This window comes from Polypterus senegalus, chromosome 1 (genome assembly GCF_016835505.1).
Source record: "Polypterus senegalus isolate Bchr_013 chromosome 1, ASM1683550v1, whole genome shotgun sequence".
In the NCBI taxonomy this organism is placed as follows: domain Eukaryota; kingdom Metazoa; phylum Chordata; class Cladistia; order Polypteriformes; family Polypteridae; genus Polypterus; species Polypterus senegalus.
The window spans coordinates 209860239-209872319 of record NC_053154.1 but is presented as its reverse complement, the minus strand read 5'-3'; the positions used below and the strand labels follow the sequence as shown (position 1 = coordinate 209872319).

Sequence of the window (12081 nt, the reverse complement as noted above, 5' to 3'; positions counted from 1 at the left end):
CCCCTTGATAATGTTATGGAATTAAAGGAAAACGTTTTTTCTATTAAAAGAATATATTTCTGCTTAATATTTGCCAAGCAGACCTTAAATTGACTAAAACTTGATCATCATTCTCATATATTTAATCTAAAATTGTTTGAATGGATAAGATCCCATTTGTGAGTTATGTTGTCAAGCATCCACATTGGTAGATCACAAGTTTGGGGAATGCACTATTGTCTAAATGGAAATCCAAATGTCTGAGTTAGCCTTTGGATGTAAGATCATTTCTAGTACTTCCACTGCAATATTTGATTTAAAACCACATTGGATAATGTTATGCAAAGACAAATTAGTTGTAACATCCTATACCACACTAGTCGCACGGAGGCTTTTTAGAAAGAATCCTATTCCACCCTCCATAACTCCATGGGAATGTGATGTTCAATATTATCTCAAATTGGAAAAATAATCAAAATTCTTTAAAAGGATCTGTTCAGAACTTTTTCACAACTCATAAATGTTATTGCAAAAGTAACCACAGTGGGCATTGGCACTTTTGTATTTTAGTTGCTGTTTTATTCTTTATGAAGAACCACGTTAGATGGGGCTGTCTTGTTATGTAGTTCTCTGAGTTGGGTGGGAGTTGAATGCTGTGCTCTGTTTTATAGATTGTCTTCAGAACGTATCATTGTGTTTGATGTGTGTGTTTTTCTTTCTTTGGATTGCATTTTATTATTGTCCCTTTTTAAATAAATAAAGTAAAATAAATAAATTAAACCCATCTGCTTTGAAATAAAGAGTTTTTCACAAAACTCTAAAATATAAGGTAAGAGATCTCCAATTTGAATATGTTCATTGAAGAAAGGGGCTATATTAAACAAAGAATTCCTAAAATGGCCTTCTCAAACAGTATTCTAAATCATTGGACAAGGGATCCCCAACTGAAGTCCTAGCAGACCTCTGTCACCACTGCTTTTCATTGCAGTAAACCACAGGCCTTGCTGGTGGTTTTTCCCATTCCTGCATTGTCTATTAATTTACAAAAAAGCCAGGAGTGTCATCTGTGTTTCTAATGCTTTTAGCCAGTAGACTGCTTCAATTTCTCTCTATTATAAAAGGAAATCCCGGGATGAAACTTTCTCGAAGAGATAATTTCAAGTCCCGCTAGATGAGACTTTTGCTAGGAGATTATTTCAAGTCCGGCTCTCCTCACAATCATATTCAACCTCGCTCACTGTCCAATCAACTCTCATTCGTGTGAATGCTTTTGTCAGACTCGCTTCCTGTGCTCTCAGCTCATATATATTTTAACATTTTCCACATTTAAAAGTTTTCCACATTTAGGAAAAGTCCTCCGTTTCATCCTTTAAAAAAGCTTTTATAGACAGTATTGTAATACATACATTCTAAAACACGGACAAAGAGAAGTTTTTTTGGATTACTAGATGAATCTAAAAGACCACGCTCGCATTTATAATAAACCAACAAGTGACGAATTGTCAGCGATAATAGTTTCGAGAGACGGAGATATCAAAGACAGAGTTGATTTTCGTGTTTATCCAGATTCGTTGTGTCTGTCTAATTAATCGCCTCAATCAGGTCCTTTACTCTTTGCTTTTCCCTGATGGTAAAACAAGATGGTCGTATAATATGAAACACACGAAATCCGAAAAACGAATAACACCCACACAATATTTTGGGTCAAAAATAGCAATACGTCCCAAAGTATTTAACCCATTTCTGTCATCTCAACATCTATTGCAACATTACATTATTAATGCGTATATAAAAGTCGAAGTTAATCGTCTCTTCTTTATTAAATTGAATCAAGCAAAACTTAGAACGGAACATATGCAAGGTGTGTTTGATCATGTTCAAAATTCAAATATCAGTAGTTCCGTTGAATTTAAAGCTGTAATATTACCATCATCATATCAAGGTAGTCCAAGAGCATTGCAACAGTTATATAATGATGCAATAGCAATATCTCAAACTATCGGTCAGACAGGTTTATTTATTACAATGACTTGCAATCCACAGTGGCCAGAAATTCGTTGAATCTGGAGAACAATGACACTGGCTACTTTGGCTCTGAATATTCCGACTTTTTTAAGTAGATAGTTTTATCAGAAAGTCTTAGTTTTATTCAAAGAACTCGATTCGGTGTTCAGTCAAATCAGAGCATACATTTACACGGTCGAATTTCAAAAACAGGGTTTGCCTCACGTGCATTTATTAGTTACTTTGCTGTCCTGAATTATGGTACTAACGCATAAAACACATGTATCACAGACCTCATTTAAAAGATTCAGTATTTTGGGACTAAAAAGAAAAAAGTGTTTAAAGAAATTTCCTTAAGCTTTTGTAAATTCAACAGATATGACTAAGGCTGGCTTTCCTGATCATCGGCGCAGAGATATTTGTCACGAACAACACACTTATCATGGAAAGAAAGATGGAAAAATTGTGATGATCGATAATTCAATGATTGTAATGTCTAATCCGTATTTGCTCAAACGATTTGATTGTCATATTAATGTTGAGTATTGTGCTTTGCTTATGAGTATTAGTTACATATACAAGTACATTCATAAAAGGCACGATAGTGTACGCGTGAATGTATCCAAAGAACAGGTTTAGGATGAAATTCAAGCATATTTAGATACTGGGTATGTCAGTGTATTGGAAAGCAGGTGGCATTTAATGCAATTGCCAATGTACGATCGAAGTCATTCTATTGAATTATTACCAATTCATTTACCAGGTCAGAATATGATTCCATTTAAAGAAGGCGAAGAAGCTGAAACTTTACAGATGGCAAAAACAAAAAATACAAAATCGATGGCTTATTTTGGATTTAATAAAACAGATGTTAATGCAAAAGCACATTCCTCCACATTACACGTGGCAGAAACAAACAGGAGTAATGTAATGTAAAATACTAAGGTCTATTATGCATATGTAACAGTTCCCATGAATATATCAATCACTTTAAAATGTACATCTGGTTACCCATACCCGGGGATTGGCAAGCAAATTGAGCAGAGGGCATTTTTAAAATGAATCTCTTTAATATCCTTTGAAAATTGTATTCAGATCAGACATGTAATATATGCACAAAAAATTAAAATACCACTAAATGAGATGCTGTTTATTGCATGTGTATGCATCTGTGTACTTTCAATTGTTTTAACATTTTTTAGAAAAAGTAATACAATGGGCAAATGAATTATAATGAAAAAGGTAAATGAATGAAGAGAAGGAATATATTTAAGAGTATTAAAACACTTCTTCCATCTAACAGTTTCAAATATGAAATACAATGACTAAGAGCAAAGAAAGGCAAAGATTAAACCAAGCCATTCGTGCAAAAAGAAACCCCACTGCCTCAGGTGAGATCCCTTGGTAGTCTGTGAATAGACCTTACTAACCAAGATTGGCTTTTTTGATTTCTGTTAAAAGGATTTCCTAGCTTATCTCCTTCACAGAAGAGCAAGCTGAAAAAGATCTTGGCAAGAGACGGCTTGAGACAAGGACGGGTATGAAGAATGATGAGTGTTATAAGAAGGTCAAAAATGAAAAACAGTCAATGATGGGCTGTACAGACATGCCTGTAAGTAAAGCGGCAGTTGTCCTTTAAACACAAATCTTTGTCGAGACCAACAATGTTTGGTGTCGATATTTGTGAATATGCTTACCTGTGTCATATAAGGAGTTCAGATAGCTTTCTCCGTGCCTTGAATCCTGCTAACACAAAAAGAAAAACTTGACTTTCAGAACATATGCACTGTATGAAGAGTTTCAAAATATCTATTTTTTGACTCATGAACATGTTTAAAGTAGCAGTACATATTCTGATTCAATGTTTTGCGTGATGCACAGTCTGCAATTACAGAGTCGTTTTTAATACTGGTGCTTTATTTTCCTCACTTTGTAACTATACAAGATTATTGTATATTTTAATATTTCTATTGAACTAACTGCATTAAATGTAAAAGCTACATTTCCCAGAATCAAAGTCTTTCTATCCAGTAGCATACAGGTTCATTTCTTAGCATCTAAATCACAACACTGTTTGTCAGTGATCATTTTAACTATTAAATGGTTGGAATAAATAAAATAATACATACTCTGTCAAAACAAAGTTGTTGCTGTAGTCCAAACTACATGAAAACTGGCAAGGGAGAACAGGTATGGCCATCAATAAAAATAGTTAGGCATGCACATCAGTCACCTAGTAGTAGACACTCATCTGGTTTACCATTGAAAGGTGATATCCTGACTTGGTCAGACCAAGGTGATAATGTGACAATTCTGTAGGTGTTGCAGAACAAACATTTTTGAACAATTTTTTGTCAATCAGTTAACAAAGTCTAAAAGAAAATGAATTGTTAATCTTTATGAGGTTAGGTGATCATCCCTAATCATCACAGCATACTTTGGCCTCATTGATATGACAGAGGGTTGATGTTAGAGATCATGGTGGGTGCAAGGCAGTGTGCTGGCAAAAACTGGAAACCCCAAGCAGGTTGTCCAACATGCAGTCACAGCACCAATGTGTAATGCTTGTGTTGACTTGATTATGAATCTAGTGAAACAGAATCGAAGTAGATTTTATGTGGAAGATATGCAACTAGACTTTGAGGAGAGTAACAGGAAGATAACCAGTCCACTCAAGAGTCAAATAACACAAAGAATGGATAAGGCAAAAACCTCATTTTTAATTTGTGCGTAGGTTAATTGGAGCTGGTACCTTGGATTTAAAGCCCTTTGTGCTCTAGGACCTCAAAATCTATGTAACGTTTTTCTTTTAATTTTTTTTTTATAATACTGAAGTAAACAATGTTTATTAGGCACACTTTATTTAAACTTTACAAATGACCTCATTAATATTTTGCCTATCTGATTTATGATTGGCTAGGAAAAAGAGAAAAGCGTGTCAAAAACACTGGAAGCTGCACAAATCTAAATAAATCAGCAGGTCAGTCTAGTAAAAATAAATAAATAAAAGCTGTTTCTGGGACAGTGGATGTAGCTAAGCAAGGTATTGTTCTATACAAGGTATCAGAAAGAATAATGAGGAAGATTTTTATCAAATGCAAGCGAGGCAAAGAACTGGTAGATCAACTATACAGATAAACTAAGCCAATAGCACAAAGCAAAATCAGGGTCAAAAAGGAAAGGCAGGATCTGATACCAGTAGATCAAAAGTAACAAAGATTCAAATCATGAAGCACAAGAGGGTTTTTTGGTCTGCAAACTCAGATATTTGCAGTGAATTGTATTTGAAGATTATGCTTTTACCCCTCATATTGTCCACGACCCCCTAGACTCCACCATTAACTACAGCAGCAGTGGCTTACCAACAGGTACTCAGTATGGTAATGCCTATCATAAATAAAATGCCAGTGGAAATAAAATACAAATACCAAAACCAGACATTGTAGCAAGAAATGAATTTCTCACTTTCAATAATCCTAAAAGGGAAGCAAAGAATCCCAATAATAAATGAGCAAAAAGTTAAATTACCAACCACATCATAGCATGAGGCAAGGTAAATGACAATGCATCATATGATGGCGAGAGCAAAACTCTAATAAAAGTGAGTTGAACAGAGTGTGGTCAGCAGATCAATTTAAGATTGCAAGATATCCACATGAATTACTCATTAATGCATGCATATACAGTTGTGCTTGAAAGTTTGTGAACCCTTTAGAATTTTCTATATTTCTGCATAAATATGACCTAAAACATCATCAGATTTTCATTCAAGTCCTAAAAGTAGATAAAGGGAAACCAGTTAACAAATGAGACAAAAATATTATACTTGGTCATTTATTTATTGAGGAAAATGATCGAATATTAGATATTTGTGAGTGGCAAAAGTATGTGAACCTTTAGGATTAGCAGTTAGTTTGAAGGTGAAATTCGAGTCAGGTGTTTTCAATCAATGGGATGACAATCAGGTGTGAGTGGGCACCCTGTGTTATTTAAAGAACAGGGATCTATCAAAGTCTGCTCTTCACAACATGTTTGTGGAAGTGTATCATGGCACGAACAAAGGAGATTTCTGAGGACCTCAGAAAAAGAGTTGTTGATGCTCATCAGGCTGGAAAAGGTTACAAAACCATCTCTAAAGAGTTTGGACTCCACCAATCCACAGTCAGACAGATTGTGTACAAATGGAGGAAATTCAAGACCATTGTTACCTTACCCAGGAGTGGTCAACTAACAAAGATCACCCCAAGAGCAAGGCGTGTAATAGTCGGCGAGGTCACAAAAGACCCCAGGGTAACTTCTAAGCAACTGAAGGCCTCTCTCACATTGACTAATGTTCATGTTCACCATCAGGAGAACACTGAACAACAATGGTGTGCATGGCAGGGTTGCAAGGAGAAAGCCACTGCTCTCCAAAAAAAAATTGCTGCTCGTCTGCAGTTTGCTAAAGATCATGTGGACAAACCAGAAGGCTATTAGAAGAATGTTTTGTGGACGGATGAGACCAAAATAGAACTTTTTGGTTTAAATGAAAAGCGTTATATTTGGAGAAAGGAAAACACTGCATTCCAGCATAAGAACTTTATCCCATCTGTGAAACATGGTGGTGGTGGTAGTATCATGGTTTGGGCCTGTTTTACTGCATCTGGGCCAGGATGGCTTGCCTTCATTGATGGAAAAATGAATTCTGAATTATATCAGAGAATTCTAAAGGAAAATGTCAGGACATCTGTCTATGAACTGAATCTCAAGAGAAGGTGGGTCATGCAGCAAGACATGACCCTAAGCACACAAGTTGTTCTACCAAAGAATGGTTACAGAAGAATAAAGTTAATGTTTTTAGAATGGCCAAGTCAAAGTCCTGACCTTAATCCAATTGAAATGTTGTGGAAGGACCTGAAGCGAGCAGTTAAGGCGAGGAAACCCACCAACATCCCAGAGTTGAAGCTGTTTTGTACGGAGGAATGGGCTAAAATTCCTCCAAGCCGGTGTGCAGGAATGATCAAAAGTTACCGGAAACGTTTAGTTGCAGTTATTGCTGCAAAGGGGGGTCACACCAGATACTGAAAGCAAAGGTTCACATACTTTTGCCACTCACAAATATGTAATATTCGATCATTTTCCTTAATAAATAAATGACCAAGTATAATATTTTTGTCTCATTTGTTTAACTGGTTTCTCTTTATCTACTTTTAGAACTTGAGTGAAAATCTGATGATGTTTTAGGTCATATTTATGCAGAAATATAGAAAATTCTAAAGGGTTCACAGACTTTCAAGCACAACTGTATATATATGAAAGCCTATTCCAAGTATGTATTACATGGCATGACATACTTCAACACTAACCGTGCTGCATTCAAGTGGTCAAATTGCCATTGTTGGCTGACCCTCCCTCCCGCCTACAATCTCCCCCACCCACCCATTCCACGCTTGGGCAGTTACTGTAAACTCCGGCACGTCATGATTTACAAATTAAGCACCGCTATCACTCAAACCAAAAGTCCAAGGGTAGAAATCTAAGGTAGAAATACTCCAGAGTCTTTATGTTCACATCAATTGGACAAAGCGTTTGTTTTGGGGAATGGTTAATCACTCGTCCAAATTACTTCTTCAGTCTCAGCTAAAGTGCAGAGATTTGGGGATTTTTCTGTAGCAATTGCCAACCAAAGTTCAACACTTGATGACCCATCATTGATAACAGTCCATCCAAGTCCACACTTGGTTGGCCCATTAACGATGTTGATAATTTGTAAATTTGGAGTTCTGAAGGCTTATACAAACAATCCACTTGATCTTGAGTAAAATCCTTTGAAGAAATAAAAGTTTAGAAACTATAATAACTTTCCCTAAAACAATATTGGTTTTGTTTTATGAGTTTCTCCTATAAATATATTTTTTGGAAAGTTTGGACATCTGCTTATTATGAGAGGCCATCTTACATATCTTGACTGTGATGCCATATGTCACACAGCATGTCCATCACATCCCTAGTAACCATGTAGCATTATAGTGCATGGCCAGACTCACAAAGTGAAACCACCCATGGAATCTCGAAACACAAAATGGCACTGCCCTGGAGAAAACAAATGCAAATCAATGGTGACACAATGGTGTTACCAAAATAATGACAGAAATAGTAAACTCAAAAATAACAATCAATATTGTACAAAATGTTAAAATTTGAAACTACAATAATTTTAATGAATTCTCAACACTATGTCAATGCTCTCAGTTGTACATAGCGATGCGGCATCCTCCATGGTTGGCAGGGTGTTGCCTCAAAAAGTGCTATGACAAGCAGTAGTGGTGATTGTCATTCATGGCATCTACAACAATATTTCACATGGACCACTCAATACTGTTTATACTGTCTGAACTGATGCCAGGTTCCCATGAACTTGGGTTATACTCAGTAATAAGACTCACTTCAACCTTGGGAATGATGATCATCAGATACTGACATGAGACAATGAGAGCAATGGTGCAATCCAGACAAAATTCACAAATGTTTTTATCTAGATTTTTTAATCTACAGTAGTTGGATGGCTTTGCCTGTTAATGGCAGTCTGATGTGATGATACTTCTAGACTAGGGGTGGGCAATGTCGGTCCTGGAGGGCCGCAGGGTTTTTATTCCAACCCAATGGCTTAATTAGAAACCAATCCTTGCCAATCTCAGACCTTATTTAATTGTATGGCTTGTTAGTCTGCGCAAAGTAAGGTTCTTATATCGTAGATTTTTTCTTTACAAAGATATCATCCAAATAATTTGAAGCATAAAATGGATCATTTTCAGTCATATTTTTCTTTAAAATGTTTTATTAAATCACACTGTCCATGATGAACACACACAGATATTATTTAAAGAAAAAGCTAGATGGAGAACTGCTGACTGCTTTGTCATTTACATCTTATTGCTAATAAGGAGCCATTAAAACACTGAATGCAGCAGTTTAAGTATGAAATAAGCAATTAAGGGTGCGGAACCTTAACTAACGAGACCACTAAAATTAAGCATCAAAATGTCACTTAAGCAATAATTGACTCCTCTTTAAGAAACTGGGTTGAAACAAAAACCTGCAGCCACTGCAGCTCTCCAGGACCAGCATTGCCCACCCCTGTTCTACAGGGTGGGCCATTTATATGGATACACCTTAATAAAATGGGAATGGTTGGTGATATTAACTTCCTGTTTGTGACACATTAGTATATGTGAGGGGGGGAAACTTTTCAAGATGGGTGGTGACCATGGTGGCCATTTGGAAGTCGGCCATTTTGGATCCAACTTTTGTTTTTTCAATAGGAAGAAGGTCATGTGACACATCAAACTTATTGGGAATTTCACAAGAAAAACAATGATGTGCTTGGTTTTAACGTAACTTTATTCTTTCATGAGTTATTTACAAGTTTCTCTTTGTGTACAGCCATTGACATGTCGCAGAGGTTAACACGTGAGGAGCGGATAGAAATTGTGTTGATGTCTGGTGAACGCAGTAACCGGGTCATTGCAGCAGATTTCAATGCAAGACACCCTACGAGACCACCCATCTCCCATGCTACAGTTAGCAAACTGCTTGCTAAGTTTCGTGAAACTGGTTCAGTGTTGGATTTGCCAAAATGTGGACGCATGAAAACTGTCACTAATGAAGAAACATCAGTGGCTGTCCTAGCTTCATTCAGCAAGAGCCCACTGCGTAGCACTCGCCGCATGTCACTGGAGAGTGCTGTGAAGATACGAGATGTGCAGCACCTGAAACTACGGATACTGGAAGCCTGTGCTAGCATTTCTCCTGCGGTGTTGCTATCAGTGTGTGAAGAGTGGGAGAAGAGGCTTGCATTGACAATCCAACACAATGGGCAGCACATTGAACACATTTTATAAGTGGTCAGAAACTTGTAAATAATTCATGAAAGAATAAAGTTACGTTAAAACCAAGCACACCATTGTTTTTCTTGTGAAATTCCCAATAAGTCTGATGTGTCACATGACCCTCTTCCTATTGAAAAAACAAAAGTTAGATCCAAAATGGCCGACTTCCAAATGGCCACCATGGTCACCACCCATCTTGAAAAGTTTCCCCCCTCACATATACTAATGTGCCACAAACAGGAAGTTAATATCACCAACCATTCCCATTTTATTAAGGTGTATCCATATAAATGGCCCACCCTGTAGATAATTCTGTTACTTATAAATGACCTTTCACGATAGACCAGATTCATTCAATTTTACACTCCACAGCACCACACTGATGTGTTGTAACTCATTTTTTTCCTTAACTCCTAGAATTATTTCTCACTTACATTTTGCCTGTTCTACTAGTAACTTCTCATGCTGATTGGAAAAGTGATTCTGGGTTTAGCGTTTTCTTTTTGTCAAAGTGTTAATACTGTAATGGAGATGCTGTTCTGCTGGGATTAAATACTGTAGTTGTGTGTGCACTACTGAATCCATTTTTTGGTATATCAGTGGCTGTTAATTAAATTAGAAGCAGCTTGCACACATACTTCTCTGTCTCTGAAATAGTCGCAATTCTATAAATAGGGCACTTTGTGTATGTAATCTGGAAATGATCCTGAGAGTTGGAGAGAATGATAACCCCGAGATGTTGCAGCATCTGTGTGCTGCTCCACCCAACAAACTGAGCATCATCAATTTACTGACAGAAAAGAAGCGTATGGATATGAATGTGCAAATTTATTTTGATATTGATTTGATATCTCCCTATCCTCTCCTATTCACCTATATGTCAGATATCTTTAAGGTAGTGATACTCTGTAATTAGCAGGTGCATGGCTTTCTAAAATAAGCTGTGTGCCAACAATAAGGAGACAAAATTATAGATCTTTACAAAATCAGTTTAAATAAATACAATAATACTAAAAACATGTACTGCTTGAACAGTACATGCCTTGAAATATAATCCATCAAAATCAATGGCTTATAAATAAGAAGCAATCAGAAGCATTGTTCATAGTGATTAGCCTAAAGGATCTGAGAATCTGTTATGGCTTTAAAATCCTACACCTCTAGTACTTTGAGACCAGTTGTAGGGCAAAAAAAATCTTAAAATAAAATTTAAATATAATATATTTAAATATTTTCAATAAATGTGATTTGCCAAGCTTTAAAACTAGAGCCGCTGAAACATTTAAGAAGTCTTTATCATCTGTGTTATAAAGAAGTAAGATGTCTTATTACTGTATATCTTACAGAATAATTTAAATATGCCTTGCTGATTTTGTTGAATATATTGCAACCTTTTTTCCATATGTGGAGGGTGTCCATCCACTGTCCTGAATAATCTATGAAATACAATGCAAATTAAACTCGTGCCGCTGAACTACTTTTAAGTGAGCACCATATGTATGGTGTTAAGTTCAGGCTATCATAACCATCATCACTGTAATTCTTGCAGATACTTAAAGCCTCTTATTTTTGGAGCGCGTTTCTTACACTCAGACCAAAACAAGTGGCAGTGTTGGAGGGATAACGGTTCTTTCAGATAGGGGACGGCACTACATTGCTTTGGAAAGCCGGTGGCTGTTAGCCGCCAGAAGTAAAGGGACCTGGTGGGCTCTGTGGTCGAGCCACACCTCCTAGGCGTCAATTTCACTTTCGCAGTTACATACCTGGCAACGCCCCAAAAGAAGGCAGGTACTCAAAAAGATCAAAGAGGGTATTTCCTGCTGCTCCGTGACCATGTTGGCACCGCCGGTCTACTTCTCGATTCACCACGCAGCGCTCACCATCGCCTCCGCCACAAGCCGGTTGAAGACCACCCCAGCGGAAAGCTCGAGAGGTCCCAGGGTGTGGTTCTGCAAGGTCCCCCTTCTGCCTGGATCGTTTTAGAGATGCCCGCAGCGCTCCACTCTGCCTAACGAGCAGCTCGAGTGTTCTGAAGGAGCCGGCTGGTAGTGGATAGCAGCGCAGAGATCCACGCACAGTGAGCCTAAACAGGTGGCACTGCCCCTGCTAGCTCGTTGAGACACACAACAGACGTGATGGTCATTAAGATGCACCAAGGGCTCCCAAATGCTGACGCACCTAGCGGTCTAGCTGGGTGGTTCCCTCCTGTCCTACAGATGCAGTCCCTGCG

General features: G+C 37.4%; 1 protein-coding gene across 2 annotated transcripts in view; it reads right to left on the bottom strand.

Annotated features, from left to right (window-relative positions):
- si:ch211-51a6.2 (neurotrypsin) overlaps window positions 1-12081 on the bottom strand; it is a 67817-nt gene extending 55736 nt beyond the window's left edge. Inside the window, exons 1-2 of one of the 2 annotated variants that reach the window (XM_039768062.1) lie at window positions 11615-12081; window positions 3681-3729 (exon numbers count right to left, since the gene is read on the bottom strand). In XM_039768062.1, coding sequence (XP_039623996.1) covers window positions 3681-3729; window positions 11615-11686 — 121 coding nt within the window. In that variant the 5' untranslated portion in view covers window positions 11687-12081. The remainder of the gene's footprint in view (window positions 1-3680; window positions 3730-11614) is intronic. The other variant, XM_039768068.1, reaches the window with a different exon arrangement.